This window comes from Dryas octopetala, chromosome 7 (genome assembly GCF_963921425.1).
Source record: "Dryas octopetala chromosome 7, drDryOcto1.1, whole genome shotgun sequence".
Lineage (NCBI taxonomy): Eukaryota > Viridiplantae > Streptophyta > Magnoliopsida > Rosales > Rosaceae > Dryas > Dryas octopetala.
This window is the reverse complement of record NC_141372.1, coordinates 1,360,558-1,380,548: the sequence shown is the minus strand read 5'-3', so window position 1 is coordinate 1,380,548 and position 19,991 is coordinate 1,360,558. Positions and strand designations below refer to the sequence as shown.

General features: G+C 37.6%; 3 protein-coding genes across 3 annotated transcripts; 1 reads left to right on the top strand and 2 right to left on the bottom strand.

The window, feature by feature from the left end:
• The first annotated feature begins 1,972 nt into the window (after window positions 1-1,972).
• LOC147278202 (uncharacterized) lies at window positions 1,973-3,290 on the top strand. The gene has a single exon (XM_086251918.1). It carries the CDS (start codon window positions 2,217-2,219, stop codon window positions 3,072-3,074), a length of 858 nt encoding a protein of 285 aa, XP_086108044.1. The 5' UTR covers window positions 1,973-2,216; the 3' UTR covers window positions 3,075-3,290.
• A 10,264-nt stretch (window positions 3,291-13,554) lies between these two features.
• Window positions 13,555-16,495, bottom strand: CYP722A1 (cytochrome P450, family 722, subfamily A, polypeptide 1). The gene is made up of 9 exons (XM_086251463.1): window positions 16,167-16,495; window positions 15,687-16,008; window positions 15,348-15,497; window positions 14,948-15,232; window positions 14,649-14,735; window positions 14,387-14,465; window positions 14,167-14,273; window positions 13,946-14,070; window positions 13,555-13,852 (listed from the first exon to the last, which is right to left on the bottom strand). The coding sequence occupies exons 1-9, from the start codon at window positions 16,388-16,390 to the stop codon at window positions 13,723-13,725; spliced, it is 1,509 nt and encodes a 502-aa protein (XP_086107589.1). The 5' UTR covers window positions 16,391-16,495; the 3' UTR covers window positions 13,555-13,722.
• Window positions 16,496-17,305: 810 nt separating this feature from the next.
• On the bottom strand, window positions 17,306-19,695 carry JMT (jasmonic acid carboxyl methyltransferase). Its single transcript, XM_086250520.1, has 3 exons — window positions 19,471-19,695; window positions 18,649-19,347; window positions 17,306-18,382 (listed from the first exon to the last, which is right to left on the bottom strand). The coding sequence occupies exons 1-3, from the start codon at window positions 19,543-19,545 to the stop codon at window positions 18,011-18,013; spliced, it is 1,146 nt and encodes a 381-aa protein (XP_086106646.1). The 5' UTR covers window positions 19,546-19,695; the 3' UTR covers window positions 17,306-18,010.
• Between the last annotated feature and the right edge of the window lie 296 nt (window positions 19,696-19,991).

Here is a 19,991-nt window from a genome sequence, read left to right as displayed (position 1 = left end):
TGATTCTAATTAATCAAGTCATGCTTATTTTTCTTTTTTGGATTAGACCCTCTAAAAAGAATGTCATTTCATGGAGATCGATTACAGTGTGCGGACACTGCATTGTATGCATCTAGATATAGTGACTCAAAGCTATAGTGACTCAAAGCTATGTTTTAAGAATAGAAAAATTGGATCCATCAAATTCAAAGGTAAAAAATGCGTTTACATCACATATGGTGTCTGTTAGTATTGTTTTATTTTATAAATAACATATTGCCTTGCCTCCACATGACCCCAAATTCGTCACTAAAATAGTGGTGCAAAATGAAAAAGGTAGTTGATTGATGTACTACTTGTGAGAATGTAGACTGTTGTCTTACATTGAAAAAGGATAATATTGCGTAATGATTTATAAGGATTTGACATACTCTTATTGTTAATTAATTTTAAGATGAATATCTAAATTCGTTCATGATATCAAAACAGATTTACTTACGTGTGTTAGGCCTCATAGCTACACATGCTCTACGACACCCAATATGAGTATAAATTGTCCGCATATTTATCCAACTAAGCAAATTATTATGTCTGAGAGTTGGATCCATTCCTGCAGAGGAAGCTATGTGAAGTTGGTTTTGGTGCAGTTGGTTAGAATCAGCTGAGGGGATGAGTCACTTGACAAATCACGTGAGGTTCCCACAATTACTAGAACTAGTAATCTGGAGTGTGGACCCAACTGCTTTGGTGTACGGCTGAGGGCAATCCTTTACGCGATGCGTGCCTGGGTGTACTTTTTCTTATGCAATATGCATCCATCAAATTCAATGTTTCATGGGTTTCTTGCCAAAAACAAAAATAAAAATTTGTTTCATGGGTTTCATCGTCTCCCACGACCAATCCCCTGTCCCCAACTCCCAACTTTCAGTCTCTGTCAGTCTTTTTTTCTTTTTTTGTTGAAACAGTCTTTTGTTTGTAGATAATGAATTAATGCCTTTTTTTTTTGGACTGAGATAATGAATTAATTAATTAACGATTGCTATACAACTAATAAATATTTATATTATAAGATAATTAATGTTTGTGCAAATTCATCATGTTTTTTTTTTTTTTTAATCTGAATATTATTGCAGTCGGTAATGTTAAGTTTTGCTTGAACCATATAACATATTGTTTGTGCAAGTTCCCCTCAATTCAATATTTTATGGCCTCAAACTTGACTGGTTGCAGCGTCCCAACTCTCAATTCGTTTCATTTTATTCTATTTAACACCAAGAAGAAGAAGATGTGGCTCAATCTTGATTCCAACTCGCTACCTGCACAAGACTGATTCGGTGATTCCTTTACAACTTTTCAAGGGTTCCATCCTCATATCGATGACCGACCATGCATGCAACTCATCATTGGATGAAATTAATACCATTTATTACTTTATTATATAAAACAATAATACCGTTTATTAGACTACATAATGTAGTATTCATTAATTATTGGAACATCATTGATCATCTATTCAAAAGTTAATTTTGTGATTTTTTTTTTATTTTGTGAAAATTAGAATTGAGTTATTATTTTTGTTGATCGAGAATTATTATTGTCTTCAACTCAATATCAGTTTCAACACTCTTAAATGTAAATGTGTTGTTTCTCATATTTTATCCTTAATATTAGTGAAACACTTGGTTCAGAAGGTGTAGCACCGTAGCCATGTACAATATACTAACTATACTGTGTAGCTATTTGCAATTAGTGGAACCTACCGGGCCCGACCCATATATGCTTGACGGGGTCACAGCTGGTCCAATTCATAGACAAATATCCTTCTTCATGATTCTTCTTATTGTATACCATACTATTTTAGTATTTTCCACATAGATTATTTATTTTTTTTTTAGAAAAAAACGATTATTTTCAAATGGAATATTTTTTTTTTCAGAGCTCTATAAAAAGAGCAAGAAATGATTCACAATGCCCAAGTTTCCCTTCCACCATTTCAACAGACTCCAATAGAAAAAGAGGAGCAAACACCAAGCCACACATAATCCATAGAATTCTCTCACTCTTTCCTTTCTCTTTCTCGCTCTCATTTAATTTTCCCGGAAAATCTTCCATTTCTCCTCTCACTCCTCACTGCTCACTGCTCACGCCACTTGATTTGCGCTTCTCTCTCAGCGCCTCGATCTCCATCTCAAACAAAACATATTCCGATCGAATTCCTTTGTGCTCTTCTTGAAAACATGGATTCAAACCAAACATTTGACAACGTCAAGGCCGAGAAAGCCAATGCCATTAGAAGGTACCGTCGCCACCAAAACCTCAAGTGGCTTTTCAAGGCGTGCGTCGCGCTCGCGCCTCTCTTCGCCCTCTCGCGCTCCTCCACGTGGCTTCCCGTCGCCGCCAAATTCTCCGGCGTCGTTCTCCGCCAACTCCTCAACAGCCATCTCTTCGTTTTCGTCCTCTTCAATGCGATCGTTCTCGCCATCTACGTCTTGTCCGGCGCCGGCGGCCAAAATCCTACCGGCAACAACAACAACGACTCCAAAACCGGACATACCCGACCCGATCTCTACAACGAGTTCGTCGTTAACACCGAGTCTCGCCGGAGGATCGTCACCGGAGTTGACTCTCCGGCAACTGAGACGACGCCGGTGGAGAAGTCGTTCGGCGACAACAGCGCACGAATCGTATGCTCTGAGAATGTAGCATCTCCTCTGGTTCATGAAACCGAAACGGTTACGGAAATGAACGGTTCGGTCCCTCCGATTCGTGCAATTACGGGTTATGTGGAGAGAGATGACGTGGGCTCTCCGGTGGAGAAGCAGCGTTACCGGAGGACTCAATCGGGGAGTTTTACGAGGAAGAAAGTGAACAACTCTAAGAGTGCCTTGAAGAGATCGGAGACGGAAATTCACAGGAAAACTGCCAGTTGCGGCGGAGAGCCAGCGAGGCGATCGAGCGCTGTGGATGAAATGAGCGATGAGGAGTTCAACCGGCAAGTGGAGGCTTTCATTGCAACGAAGAAGTTGATTCAGAGGGAAGAGTTTAGGAAAGAACGAAGAACAGAGATCAACGGCGTGGCTCTTTTATCTAATTAAGTCTTTTATGATGATGACGATCAGTGATTAACTGAGTCTCCTCTCAGTTAATTGAGTAATTAGGAAGTAATTTGAGTACAAATTAATTAGTATTTTCACTGTTTTTCGAGGTTAATTAGCTGCCACTTAGCGCAGAGGGATCGATGTACAGAGTCACATTGGTATTGTCTCGAATCTCAACGACTACAAGTAAATAAGATTTAATCGAGTTTTTGTGCATTTGGATATGCATTTGATTGTTTAATTTTGTGGGTTCATCGAGTTGACTCGTTTGTGCTCTATTGATCATTTGAGAATAATTTAATTAAGAAATCAATTGAATATATATATATATATATGTGTGTGTGTGTGAAATAGTGGTTGTATTGTATTGGTGTATGTGTTTTCTTGTTTGATTTTCTTGTGAAAGAAGGAAGGGAATTGAAAAAGATGAGAGAATGGTTCCAACTCCTTTTACAAGTTTGATGCCAATTTGCATTATTACTTTTACTTGAGAGTCTGACAATGAATATATTAGAGTGTATCATCGATCCCTAGTCCCTACCAAATTCTTCTACATATCCACAAATATGTTCTATCCCAAGTTAGAATATGTGTTCCATGAATGGGTAAAATTTGGTCAATTGTGAATTTGTGATTCGCTCAAATTACAGAGGTAGTTGATGTGTTTATAATCAGAAACAAAGCAGTGACTAGTTTTCAGACACAGTGGTCAAGACGTCAAGTCCAGTTGAGCGTCAGTTTGGGGCCAATTAATGTGTCATGAGGAAACTTTAAGAAGAAACAACAAAAACCCAAAACAAAACAACCGGAGAATATGGAAACCCTTGGATTGTTTGGATGAGATAGTTTTGCTTTGGTCAGAGCTCGTGGTTGGGTGTCAAAGGTAGCAATTAATAATGTTTGTGTGAGGTTTTGTCATTTTTCCCGCATGCTTGGATGACTGGATGAGGATGCTAAGATTTGTGTTTGATTCACCAAAACTAAACGAGTGGTCAACTCAACTGTTTTGCATGCTTTGTGGCTTCTTATCCACAATTTTTATCTTAGTGCTCTAAGCTTGCAACCTTCACAATGCATCACCATCCTTTTTCATTTCTTCTTTTATTTTTGTTATGCACCTTATATACATATACTAATTAAGTTCAAAACCCCCCAAAACAAAGATTAATTAGACATCTGGTTACCAACAAAAATCCTAAAAAATTAGACATTAATCTTCTTCCCTAATGCACAATTAATTGTTTTGATGATCACATATATGATTGAAGTGTCAAGTCTCCTTTCAAGCTAAATTCTATGGCTTTTCCAAGCACATGATAGCAAGCAATCAATAATCACTAATAATATACAAATGATGTACCATTCTTAATGAATCTGATTCAAATTCAAAAGGGTGTAATCTTTTAATGGACAAAGTCACTTTTGTTGTCTACTTTAGGCACTCTATATAATTAAACTATTGATGGGTAATTTCCCCATATCTTCCATTTGGGTCTCTCATGAGTCATGGTTACGTTTACATTAAGCAGTGGGTAGTTGTCTATCTCTTTACACTCGCTTTTCTGTTCCTAATTTATGTCAGCAAAGTTACCACTATCTCCCTCCTTTCTACATCATGTTTCATCTCCTAAAAATATGTCAATTCATTTCCAAGTCCTTCTATTATTAAAAATTTATTATTTACAGAGAAATTATGAATTTAATAGTATTTCTCTCTATTCTATTGAAAACAAATTCAAGTTCTAATTCTCCTCCTCCAAGTCAAAAAGAAAATTGTTTTTAATTTTTCATGTTTTGCATTATGAGTCTCATTTGTTTTGAGTGGTTTAGGAGACCCATAGAAGAAAAAGGATAGGGAGGAGGAATTGTTATCTAGTGGTGGTTGTGGGAGTACATTTCGTATTTGTTAGGACTTATTATTTGGAGTCCTCTTTCTTTACAATGAAGCAGTTTGCTCTTATCCACTTGATATTTGCATTGTGGAACTAAAAGCCAACAAAAAGGATAAAGAGCTTTCCTTGTTTATTAGCATTTAGCACCCAAAACTTCTTCACTCTAACAATCTAGCTAGCCCTCTAGCACCACCTACACTGCTCAGTGCTCACTGGTGTGGTGGCGGTGCTACTCTTTTTTTTAGTCAAACATTTCAATTATTTTGTTTGGCCAACCCTCCATCCCTACAAAGCCCCTAAACCTTAAGGCACATCCATAAAATTAAAATGTTTATTATACTGTATTATGGGAAATAATTAATAGAATTGGACACAAGAGTACACGCGTGCATTTTACAATCTCTCTGGCTCTCTTTTATTTGGAGACAGCAGCAAAAACGTTCAAACCCCAACATTATTGATCTGAATCCATAATACTGGTTCAACACAAAAATTTATTTTATTTATCATGTAGTTGTCTTTTTATATATTAATTTGAGCAATAATATCCTTGTCCCTTCGTTCCACACTTCCACAGCTCAATCGTTATCAATATCATCAAGAACTCAGGGTCGACCATCAACATTTTAAATCTATATATATATATATGCATACATACACTATAATATGTTTGTCCCTCATCTTCTTCGATCCTCATATGAAAATAGATGAACTCTTTGTACCAAAAAAAAGAGAGGATGAACTCTCCATTCTACATCAAAACATGGTGTAGAAGTTGAAACATCCAATTAAAATTTAATTACAAAAAGTTGAAAGACTCATGAAATTTTCTATATTGTAGATTTGTAGGTCAATACTTCACTTTTTTCGAAATAAGATTTACTTTTTAATCCTTAAATAATCCTCAATGCTTGGTAAAATAGCCTATTTTTCACCGTATGTTTAAATAAATAAATCTATCAAATTATGAGTGTAATAATACATAGGATTTTATTAGGACGCTAGATTGCGTTAAGTTGGTGACAAACTGACAATTGACAATTAAAGGGCGCTTTATTGTTTAACGGCGAGGCAGAGGCATTTGATTGGCTAAGTCAACATCATAAACATTAAATTGCGTCCTAAAGAGAAGAAATATAATCCAAGTTGCAACCTGAAATTGAACAAATCATACTCAAAACCAAAATTGTGGCCCCACATCAACATTTGGCTTTGATTAGAGATATTTATACCCAAATGCCAAGTCTTTAATCTTTATGCTAGCTTTTCAAGTGTCAATATTAATTATTGATGTTTATAGTTGTTTTATTAGGTTATGCTTGTTGAATGACAAATAATTAGTTTAATGACTTTCTGTCATTGTCCGAATTTTAAACAGCCTTTCATGCTTATATTAATTAGAGGCAGCAGAACAATGAAAAGGAAAAGTACAACATGACTACATGAGATAGTGAAGTGGATGATGAATTGATAGGAGAGCTTCTTATGCATTTAATTAACATTAATTTTTAAAGGAGTAAATTGCACCGTTGGTCCAGTTATTTTCACTTTTTTCCCAACTTAGTTCACGATCTTTTTTTTGTATCATTTTAATCCACTTTCTTTTCAAATTGCGCCTAATTAGTCCATTCCGTCTAATATTGGCTAACTGCCGTCAAATGCCCACACGTGACCAACATGTGAGGCCCATAATGGTCTTTTCCTACCAGATATATAGTATCCCTAACCTTTAACCTATTTCATCCCGCCATTTGCAGAATTTCCACCCGCCAAATGAAGTTGAGGCTTCCATCCTCTTTCTTCTATTCAACCCAGTAGTTAGGGCTACCAAAACCTCAAAATCTCTCCACTTCTTTGTCCTTCGTTATGTCATCCTACTCGACATCATCAACTCACAGCCCCCATGCACCAGGTAGCTATTGCGATTGCGGAAGGCTTGCCGTTGTGAGGACGAGTTGGACGGATTTGAATCCGGGAAGACAGTTTGAGACCTGTTTAATACCAAGGGTAAGGAAATTTGGATAATGGGTAAATGTAATAATTCAAATCGAATGGGTATTGGAATGGGTATTTTTTTATGCTAGCAAATTGTGTTTTTTTTTTTCCAGCGAAATGGAGGATGCAATTTTTTTAACTGGGTGGACCCTCCGATGTGCCCACGTTGTAGACAAGTGATGCTGAGATTGCGAAGAAGGATTGATTCACTAGAAGTGCAACTTCAATTGCATCGGAGAAGGGAGAAGATGCTGCGGCTTTATTTGATTTGCTCTTGGGTTTTCTTCTTTATGGTGATGGTAATGAAATAGAAAATAGCTTGTGGGTATGCTATTTTAGGTAGTTGTGTTAAGTGATGTAGGTTGTGTGGAACTAAGAATTAACTTGTTTTGTAGTTGTATGGAACTAAGCAGTAAGAATTAACTTGTATGGTAGGAGTGTTTTGGTTGTATTCAACTCCTCTGTTTTGGAAAGCTCAGTGCAGGGAAGCAAAATGTGGTGATATGGTAGTGTTTTGTAATATAGATTTGGTGCATTTCTTTAATGGTTTCAATGAAATGGCAAGTGACATTTTATATTCAACTGGAAGGGTAGCAAATATATACAAAACTACCTCCAGCAAATGTATACATTTGATGTAATGGTTTTTGAATTTTTGTCTCCCAGAAAATATACACAAAACTACTTCCAGCAAATATACACATTGTAATTGACCAAAAATGCCAATACCATATTTCATGTGTCATAAGTATCCATCAAACATCCTTAGTACAATTCCATCAAAACACACATTTTAAGGCCTCAAAACACATTACAGCAAATGGCCTTAAGCTAAATTACATCAAATGCAACATTTAATTGACCCAAAATGCCAATACCATATTTCATGTGCTATAAGTATCCATCAAATATCCTTACTGCAATTCCATCAAAACACACATTCTAAGGCCTCAAAACACATGTCAGGCTAAACAAAATGCACATTTAAATCAAAACTCATAACATAGAGTTCAAAATCCTTTCAAGAAGCACGAACACCAATCTTGAGTCAATGTTCATGGGGTTTCCAGAACCTGCCCCTTTTTCCATTCCTCCCTTTGCCTCTGCCTCCATTATCAGAATCAGATATAGATCTTCCTCTACCCCTTGCATTGCTTCTTCCTCGCCCTCTCCCTCTCCCTCTTGTCATCTGCCAATTCAAGCATAATCAACAACATGAACATTTATTTCATTAAGCAATCAGTACACAACTAATATCTCTTGTTTACCCTTGAATTATTAGGTGGCTGTTGGGCTTGGGAAGGGTGTGATTCAGTTGCTGGTTGGGCTTGGGCTTGGGATTGGGCATGTGATTGTTGATGTTGACCTTCGGTCTGCATAGTTGCACATAAGACCAGATGGTACAGTTTGAAAATCACATTAATATTAGAAAAAAAAAGACTTCATGCAATTTAACAAACAACAAACCTGTTGGTTGCTTGAGCTCCCAATCTCTCTTTTACATGTCCTGGTGTTATGATTCTCTCCCCCACACTTACTGCATCTAATGGAAACCCACAACCTTCTCAACTTGAGTGGTGGTGCTGGAGCCATTGGATTTGCATTTGAATTTTCAGGAATAGGATGTGTGGCTGGGACTTCACCTGGTCCTTTTGTTCTTACCATTTTTGGCCTCCCAGGTTGTTTCTTGAATGGTGGAGGCTCAAGTTTGTCATTGGCAGTGATTGCCCAAAGATCCATACTTGGCATGGGTCTTATCATAGGATCATAGGCATCTAGGTAAGATTTTTTACTATAACACTCATTGACATAGTCAATAGGGTTTTCCTCTACGTCCCAAATGCAAGCAATTGCATGGGAGCAAGGAATCCCACTAAGATCCCACCTTCTGCAGCTGCAAGTCCCTTGCCTAAGATCAACACACATTCTTGTCCCACCAGGTGCTTCAACCTCAAATTGCTTATCTCCTGCAAGTTGAACACTGTGCATTCGACTGTCAGCTTTTCTCTTCTCCATGATCTTCAAGATTCTTGGGCCAACATTAGTCTTCCAACTTCTACAAGCTGCTCGCCTGTTCGCCATCCTAAGCATGAGATAGTGTCTAATTCCCTCAAGCAAATCTAGTATTGGCTTGTCCCTTGTGTTAAGTATAGCACTGTTAAAACTTTCACACAGATTATTTAACAATAAATCACACCTTGTCACAGTCCCAAAGTGTGATCTACTCCACTGTGTTGCAGGTTTAGCATTCAGCCATCCCCAAGCTTTGTCATTTAATCCCCTCATCTTCTCCATCTCAACCTTCCACCATGGTACACAAGTTGCTCTAGCAGCAGCCCACAAGGCATTCTTTAACCCCAACCCTGGATAGGTCATTTTGAAGTTCTTATGAAGATGTCTAACACACATTCGATGTTCAACATCAGGTAAGAGTTCCTCTATTGCAGGAACTAGACCCTTTTGCTTATCACTCATGAATACCCAGTCTGCCCCCTTGTCAATCTTCAAGTCATCTATCAAAATATCCAAAAACCACTTCCATGAATCCTTATTTTCAATTTCTACTACTGCATATGCCACTGGGAATAATCCATTGTTAGGATCTACACCAACTGCTGTCAGTATTTGACCAGGATATGGACCCTTTATATGAGTCCCATCAACGCCAATCACCCTCCTACATCCATTTAAAAACCCATCTTTGCAACCCTTCAAGCAGATGTAAATCCTTTGAAATACTTTTTGGCCATTAGGTGTCTTTCTTGAAGCAATCTTCACTGTCGAACCAACATTGGTTCGTTGCAACTCAGCTGCATAATCATGTATTCTTGCATACTGCTCTTTGTAAAATCCCTTATTCAAGCCACGAGCCTTCTTCTTAGCTCTATACGCTTTGTTCCTTGAGACAGTGAGGCCAAAGTCCTTCTTGACTGTATTTTGGAAGCTTAATAAGCCCCAATCAGAGTCATCTCTCAACCTCTCTTGATATTTTTCAGCAATCCAGTTGTAATCTGCATGCTTCAGTTTTCCAGAAGTGGAACAATGGTGCTCCATCTGTAGGGTCTTGATCACCCATGTATCAGAGCCACCCTTCTGTGGGTGGCATCTAACTTCGAAGGGACAGCCCTTTGTGCCAACACAAACTGCATTCAGCCTTATCCTATTATTTTTTACAAACTTTAATTTTCGGCCATTTAAGATCCCCCATTCCTTAATGAACATAATTGCATCAGCTTTGCTTGGGAAGTGTTGTCCTATTTCCATTTGTGGATCTTTCAAGTCTGTCTCTTTATTGAAAACTTTGAACTTTGGAATTTTTTTCTTCACTTTCTTTTCATCTTCACCATCAGTTGATGACTCACTGAGACTCTCAAGCTCATCAGATCTCTCACATTCATCTGATATTTCACCAGCATCGTTAATTTCATTCAGAGGGTCAATTTGTGGGTCAATCTCCTCCTCAAATACATCATCATCACTATCTTCCTCTGAGAACTCATAGTCACTATCTACAAACTCTGAGTCTTCATCACCATCATCAGCATCCACATCAACTTGCTGCTCATTGTCTTCATCACCATCATCAGCATCCACATCATCTTGCTGCTCATTGTCTTCATCACCATCTTCAGCATCCACATCATCTTGCTGCTCATTCACTGAACCAGTACCTTGTTCATTATGTTCCTCATGATCTGGCCCATCCCTTGATCCACTCACTGCACAATTATCTTGTTCATTCACAGAAGCCTGTGTTAGAAGGTTGAGTGTATCAACATCATCTATACCTAACTCATACTCTGCACCATGCAAGCTTGGCCACACAGTAGCAGACTGACTAGCATCAACATCATTCCTTGATGTAACTGGCCCTTCGTAATAGACAACAGCAACCCTAGATGCTGGTACCTTTGCAATCATTGTAAGCACTTGACTGTCAGACCCAATATACACAAATCCAGCTGGCCCATTAATATCTGGATCCTTGTAGTACACTTTCCATTTATTGGGCTCGATCTTTTTCCTATTCACCTCATAGCCCAAGTCTTCACCAACCTTCATAAGGTCCAATAAGGAAAAGAGGTCTGCTGAAAGGTAGTCTAGCCAGCAAACAAAACCCCCCTTATATCCATCACCAATAACCTTACCACCATAGTGGATTTCTAATGTCAGCCCATCAGGATCACCTGCAAACATAGTCAAAAAAACCAAGTGATGAAATTATGAGTTAGATTTGATGGTGAAACTATTAAAGTCCTTGTGGTTCCACATAAAGCAAATGTAAACCACATAAATCCTAGGTTGTGGACCAAAGATAGACCTTGGATTGAGGATATATAGGAGTTCCTAAATTCATATACTTAAACATTTAATGAATAAATTCAACACTCAAATAAGAAAAATATAAAATTCTTACAGTCAAAATTCTTATATAAGCAGTACATCACCCATCAACCAAAATTGAAAACATAAAAATCAATATAATAATACAAAAGAACAGAAGTGTGTTGTTTGAATGGGAACACTGACTACACATGTTAAGGGTCGGATATTATAAAACTATGGAAAAAACAAACATTCAGGACCACACCACAGTTAAAAAATGTAGATGTGGCAAACAATTCCATCCTTTTCCCTCAAAAGACTCGCTGTAACCAAATGCCCAAAAGATTCCAGATGAAAAGGACACAAAAGTCACACTGGCAAATACCCTAAACCCACCCAAAACATTCACAGCAACCAAATACAATAAACCCACAACCAAATACCATAAACCCACAGTAACCAAATACCATAAACCCACCCAAAAGATTCGCAATAACTAAATGCCCAAAAACAAAATGTAATTGCAGTAACCAAATGAAACCTAAGACAATTCCATACTTACTGTAGATGGGATTGTCTCCCTCCGTTCGAAAATCAAGAATCATGCTTGATAAATGCCGAAAATGGGATTAACCCTCTGATTGGATGCCTCGGATGCCCAAATTCCAGCAAAAGGCGCGAAATTGCTTATCTCCTCCAAAACCCTCTGATTAACCACGATGAATAACAATTTGCTTAACTCAGATTTAGGCATTCCTGTTGGGAGGAAAAGACCATTATGGGCCTCACATGTTGGTCACGTGTGGGCATTTGACGGCAGTTAGCCAATATTAGACGGAATGGACTAATTAGGCGCAATTTGAAAAGAAAGTGGATTAAAATGATACAAAAAAAAGATCGTGGACTAAGTTGGGAAAAAAGTGAAAATAACTGGACCAACGGTGCAATTTACTCTTTTTAAAGATAAAGACATAATTAAAGGATTGAAGATTCAACATATAATCTAAGAAATTAGTTACTTAATTGGGAAAAAAATGCATGGCAAGCGTAGGCTATGGAAATTAAATGCTATATATTCTACCAAATTAAATTAAAAAGAAAAAAATGATGAAGAAGTTGGACTCCTACCATTCATGGCGGGCCCATTGATCTCGCAAGGGTAGGGGAAGAGCAGAGGGAACAACAAAATATTTTATTTTAAAATTTTCCTTTTCCTTTTGTTGTTGTTGAACCTTAAATACACATGAAATTTTAGTTTCAAAAAAATTATCTGTAAAGAATAGAATGTATTAAAAATTTAAAATAGAGAGAGAAGAAAATTAATTTATTAGTGGAAAGTGGAGTGTCTCTCTATCCATAGAGTTATAAAACTCAAAATTAAATTATAGCAACATTAGAATTCCTAACATTATTGTTATTTTAATCTTCTGAAAATTAATTGATGTGCTTGAGAAATACTAGTTTAATTTTGTGAAATAAAAATGTCACAAGGAAAAGAAACAAAAGGAAATTCTAAAAACGCAATGAGTGAATTAGAAAGAAGGGGAAAGACCTGATTAAAGGTATGTCCGTTGTGGTATACCCAATTATGAGTCCCTTTATAGTCCACAAAATGATTTTGATATATTATGGATGCAGGTTTAGGGGGTGTCGTCCATTTGGGTTTATTGGTGAGGTTTAAAGGACTTTGGCTTTTACAATGGGAAGAAATTCCTTCTAAAGAAAATGATAATGGGTTAGGGACTTAGGGGCCACGAGACTTTCAAAAAAACAAAAAGTGGAAACCGAAAATTTGACACTATTTGACAACTATTCAACTCCAAAAGTTTAAGACGTTTATAGATCATTTATATAGTCTATTTTGCCGAAATGGTGTTGTGGGTCTTTTTACTAGCCTAATTGGAGTGAGTGGCTACCTTGTATTGTCTTTTAGTTGAGTGATCCCAAGAGGCCAAGAGTGGTGGCATACATAGTCTAATCGTTTTATCAAAAATTCCCAAAATGGAGGACAGATAAGAGATTCTACAGTCAATTATGGTGTCCTTGCCTTGTCGTTTGCTGTATATTATTGAAAGGTTTTAGAGGTTTTTCATTCTGTCCAATTCGGAAGGGGATGAGTTTTTGTTCAATACTTGTACTAATTAACTTCAATAACAACATATTATTGAAACCATACCTTCCATGTTCACAGGATTCAGCTTACCCAAAACAAGCTGATTTGGTTTGTTCCATATAATAAATGTGACTTTGAACCACACAACAGGTGACAACACAAAACATTCGTATATAGATAATTTGGAAACTTTCCCAGATATCATGGGCCGGCCAAGCAGACAAGAATCAAGATGGATTAGAACATCGATATCTTTCATTTGAGAATTACACTTGTCTGAAGGTAGTGATTGTAATTTTAAGCACATTGCTAAAAGATATTAATCAATAGCATTAGATTCAGGACTACCATCTTCTGTTAGAGGTATAATAATCACCGGACAACCACTTCTTAATTTTGAAAAAAGTGTCCACTTCTCAATGCTGGTTTCTGTGTCAATTACCTTCCACCTGAATAATTTTAAATTCAACAGCACTTAATTAATAAGAAATTAACGTGTAATTTGCATTAATCGACGATTATAAAATTTATATTGCCGTAACCTGTAAGTAGTAATGAGACGGTGGAGAAAGACTAGCATCATGGCCTTAGCCATATTCATCCCCAGGCACGTCCTCCCTCCCATCCCAAAAGCTAAGAAGCTGTATGGTACTTTTGATTCATCATCCTGTTTAATTATCACAAAGTGCAACTTTTTATTAGACTTAAACATGTTTTGACAACTCCAAACTAAGAAGAAGATTGAGGTGAGGTGAGTGCTTACGTCAAACCTCGAGGGATTGAACCTGTTGGGATCACTGTACACCGTCGGATCAAGGTGTACTGATTTAGCATCAATATTCACATTCCACCCACTCTTGATCTTAAACCCTGCACAAACAAAACACAAATTAATCAAGTAATTATACACTATATTATATTATTTATTTATATGAACCAAGATTAATTTTGTGAATTATAAAATAAAATTCAATGAATAGAACCTTCCATCCGGCAATCCTCGAGAGCTAGTCTTGGAAACCATGGCACAATTGATGCCATCCTAAGAGATTCTTTTACCACCTAATTCATGGATACCATTTATTTATTCAATTAATTAATTAATTGAAGTCTGTCAAAAATGGTTCAAGTCTTCAGGAATAGACATGAAATTGATTAATTGGTCAAAAAAAGACATGAAATTGATTAAGCATACAACCCCATGACACAAAGGTCAAAAGTCATGACTGACTGATTGATTAGTACCTTGGACGCATACGACATCTCGTTAATTCTTTCCAGTGTTAGAAACGACTTTGACCAAGTTTTTCTCCCCAAGTCAAGCTGTTCTTTCTGTTTCAATCAACAACTGGCATCATCATAATCACATATTTAATTGACTTTATATAAAATTTAAAAGCATACAAGACTACATTTCCAAACCAAAAGACTAACAAATAAACAATAAAAATTTACTCAACAGACTACAGAGACAGTCGTTTGCTAGTTGCAAAAAAAAAAATATCAACTACCTTTGAAAATTCAAAATTCAAGCTTTCACTTACCATAAGAGTGTGAAGCACCTCTGGGTTCTCATCTAAGAATTTGACCATCCATGTGATTGCACTGGCTGTTGTATCTTGACCTGCGATAATCATGGTTAAGATATTATCTTGGATCTCTTCATCTGTTAGCACAGGCCCAGTAGGGGCTGCTGCTGCTGCTTCATTACATGCTTTATCATCCTCTGTCAAAAGTCTTTGCAGAAAATCTTCAACATTATTAGCTTGTAACCCTTTTCTCCTTTCACTCATTGCCTTCTCAATTATGCCCATGATTTTCTTTCTGGCCTGAACCATACAGTTTAGGATTGGTTACGTGTTGAAAATTTGGGGCTTCGAGCCCATAAGATGAATAGAAAAGCCCATTTATGAGCTATTGGGCTTTATTTGAGTGGTATTTTACCTGAAGGCCCTTGTAAAATCGAGTCCCGGGTAGCCTCAAAGGGAATGCAAGCATTGCTTCACAAACCCGAGCCACCTCCCTTTGCAACACCTCTAATTCATACCCGCTTTCCACGCTTATCAACATCTTGCACATAGCTTTGCAAGTTATCTGATCAAAATTTACATTAAACACCATATTAAGTCCAGATTAAGCTTTGGTAGATGTAGGCCTGGTCGAAATGCTGCTTGTTGGGTTATAAATTTCAAATAAAACAATTTTAAACCAACTGATTTGGGCTTTGATCCATAGGTTCAAATCAAGCATGGTCTTGAAAGAAAATTGCATTCTATAATCTACCTTAAGTGCTTCATCTTGTATGACCACAGTGCTTCTATGTTCCCAGCCTCTGAGAGCTTCAACAACCAGTTCATCAAACTGTTTGATGAACACTGAAAGAGAACTCATAGAGAACAAATTGCTGAGTTGGGTACGAATTAGTTTGTGGTGTTGGTGAGAAGCACAGAGCAGGCTTTGATTTCCAACTAGCTCCGCAATAGACCTTATGTATCTCTTACTGAATTTCCCCAAGTCATTGTTTAAAACTGCCTTGGCTGACTCCGTGCTCGAAACAAAGACATGGGTCTCTCCAAATATGTTGGTCCTGAAGCAATTTCCGTGACTGCAACATTGGTAACATTCAACTCAAAATCAATTGTCAATAGACGAAGAGGTCTAAAACATTAAATATTGTAACAATTCTTTGTTTATGGGTCAGTGTAACAAAGTAATGTATAGAAGAACAAGTTGGTCATAAATAAGAAGAGATGGAGGAGTTACCGGAGACGGCGCATTCGAACAAACTCATAAAACCCATGGCTACTGTTAATGGCAGCCATGAACTGCAGGGTCTCTCCAATCAATGGTAATCCTGTGCTGCCTGGAGGAATATCAGCCTTTGATTCTTGTTTAGGGTGGTGTAGTAATTTCATAATTTGGTAAATCAGAAATGGCAAGGCTCCTAAAACTACTATCACTGCGTTATGCAAAAGGGAAGGCATCATTAATTCTTTCTGAGAGCTACATGCCTTCTGCAGAATGATATCAAATTAAGTTTTGTAAGCTATAACTTTATATTAGTAACAAAGAGAGAGACGTGTACGGTTGCGAGAAATTGGTTTGGTTGTTTGGCCGACATGCCTTAATGTGATTTTTGAAATAAGGTCCCAAGGTAGAGCTAAGCTCAGACAATTCGCTTAATTAGGACCCTCAAATATGTGCAGTGCCACTATCTTTATAATTATGAATGTTTTGAAAGCTTTTGACGTACATGAGTGTGATTGAGCTTCAGTGCTTCATTTTTTTTTTTTGTAAGCTTCAGTGCTTCATTTTTATCGTTATTGGCACTAAAACGTTATCATGATGCTGCCAGCAAAAGTATCCAAGTGGTTGATGTTTGTTTAGAATTAAGTAGATAAGAGGGACAAAGATATATTAATGTCCGCACCATGCCTTTTTAGAATAGTACAAATATACAAGGGGTGGTACTGTATCTAGCTAGAGACTTGCCAAGGGGTAAGGGCCGAGAGACTCATGAGTCGCCTACACACATGATAAAAATATAAGAGTAAGGATCGAGTTCAAGAAAAAGGCAAATCGATAATAATTACAATGATATATATATATACATATATATATGAATGGCCACGTACACCATGCATGCCTTTCATAGAATAGCACAAATATAAAAGGGGTGTACTGTATCTAGTTAGAGACTTGCCAAGGGGTAAGGGAGAGACACATTGTCAACAATGAAATCGGCTTAAAACAGTTGTATGAACTATTGATTGATTCGAAATTAATTGTGAGTCACCTAAACACATGATAAAAATACAAGAGCAAGGAATCCAAGAAAATGGAAAATCAATATTTGTATAAGATTGTTCGAAATCTTTATAGAACCAATTAATAGTTTTTTTTTTGTCGAAATAAGAATTGCATTAAAAGAGCCCAAAAGGCATTGAGAATACAAAGTAAGGGCCCATAAGCCAAAAACATAAAAAATAAATAATAAGTGGCCCAAACAGTAAAGCCCATCTAAACAGAAAACCAAACCCTAGGCTAAGGAGGTGGGTCATGAGAGCCACTCCGCCAGTGGTTGGAAGCAGAGAAACACCGTGAGGTGAAAGTGAGCAGAACCCACAGAATCCCCAATATCTCATTGTGTCAGCACCGAGCAAGAACCACATCCACCAAAGGAGCCAGAGAGACTCCAGAAAATAAAGAGTAACCGTAACCAAGGAAGATGGAGGTGCGAACACCTGAGCCGAAGCGCACATCTTCCAGTGATATGACGACAACCACGATCCAACCATCATCGCCAAAAGACGAAGATGACAGGCCGGGAGGGGGGAACAGGCGGAGGCAGCGAATGTCCGATGCTTGGCGACGAGAAATTGAGAACGAAAACAAGGGGAGTAAACCCTAATAGTTTGGATTGACAATATATCATGTCGGATTATTTGATAAGAGAAATTTATATATTATTCTCTAATTGACTGCGTGATTGAATACAACTACACGCAAGTGTTACATGCATATATCCCATTAAGAAATTATCTTAAATTCCTACTTCTATAAGTTTAATTCATCAACCAATCCCTTTGGCCAAAAGGGAAATGAGTTTAGTCCTTTCTAATGAGGGAAACGACGAAATTGATGTACATGGTTCTTGTCTTTGCCAAGTGATTGCTCACGAGCTCTGCGTACCTCCGAAACAAGTCATCCAATATCTCTTTTCCAAAATGAGATTCCAGCATTGATTCTACTACCGCTCTTATAGTCTTGGCCACTCGCTGCCCACTTGCTACGGTCGTTTCAAATGTCTTATGCATGTCTTCATTATCACCACCACCACCATCCCAATCAACTTCGAATACTTCCAACCGGTGCACCATGAATGACCCTTCTTTTTGTACCTCCAATTTCACTTCCTCTGCACATGGAGCATAGTATGGAGCGTTGAAGGAATCAACCTTTTCCTCTTCAATAACACCCTTTAAAAATAAATACAAGTAGTTGTTAGAGGTCTGAGTGAAGGAAAAATTTAAGCTATTTAGAGAATGTGCCAATAATTAATATATATATATATATATTAAGTCAATACCCTTCTTTACGTGCAACTCCAACCTACATGTGAAAATCGAGCAAACAAGTAGACATATATTGACACATAATTTAGGAATATTGGAGAAGTCAAACCGAGGAATTCCCGTAAATTAATAAGTTCTGATACCATGTTAGATACACTTTGATTACGTACCTCTGAAACCATAGTCATTAATGCGCGGGCTAAGAGCTCCCACTGGTAGCAGCTCTCTTGAGTTGTGGCGTCAGAGGACGGCCTGCCCATAAACGATAACACCATTCGTCCTCCATGAACTATTTCTTCAGCTCGGGACTTGAGAAACAGCGAAAAGTCGTTGTGGAATTGCAGCGAGTACGCGTCCAATACGCACTGTGGGCTGCTCTTGGATATGTAGATCTTGCCCTTGTTTAGGGCAGTGGTAGCCTTGCTGTCCAGGGCAGGAGGAACCTGAGAGAGCCAGTGAAGACTCGAAGAAGAGTGCACAAAGTGCAAACTGTTGGTGGGAAATAGTCTACCATAAAAAGAACCTGGCACAGCAGAGATAAAGACAGACCCAATTCCAGTACCACCCTTGTCATGATTTTCCTTCAATTTGTTGTAGAATGCTGGCAATGACACGAAAATGGTGTTGAAATCGTTGCTAAAGAGGTCGTTGAGAAAAACTCTGAACTCTGATGTTGATGACAGGAGGCCAAGGCTGCAGCATTTGGCATATAACACATCCATAATCTCGGAAATGAGTAATAGGGTGTTGGGTCCAGATGAGCAACCCAAATCTGCTATGCCCATGCTCTGTATTGGCACATTTGATGAGCACAAGATTTCTACTACGGCTTCCTCCACGACTGGCTTTGCCATACATAATATTTTGTTCTACAAATTTAATGAAATTAACGAATTAATGCAAACAATGCATAACCCATATATTATGGTGCGTGTGTGAAATTAACATGGTGGTGGAATTGCAGAAGATATATAGAGAACAGCCAAATAAACCTGAACTTCGGAGTTTTTGGCATAACTAGTCTCGCCATCGCCTTTGTTCATGTGAAGTATTTGCATCACCTCCATGTCGATCTTTCTCTCACAAGTTTCACCCAAAAACCCAGTACTCAAGAGAGCTATAGCTAATTAGCTATCTTGAAGATGTGTGGCTAGCACGAAGTACGTACCTACTGAAGTTATTGAAGATGTGTGGTGCTCATCCAACTATATGTCCAAACTAATTATATGTTACAACTGAAAACCTCAGAGTAGCGTGCTGTATATAACTATATATAGACCCCACTCGCCCACTTCAGTCCTTTGCTAGTTGGAGTATTAACGGTAATTAATTAGCCTGTAAATGAATTGCTATTAATAACTAGTACTAGTACTACGCCTTGTGTTACACTAACAAGGGATCCAACCTCTCTTTTGTTTTGGGGGGATTAATATTTGCTGCATAATCTTTTTTTTTTAAATACACGTACACATATACGTAATATTATCTCTCTAATAAATTTTTTCCTCTAATA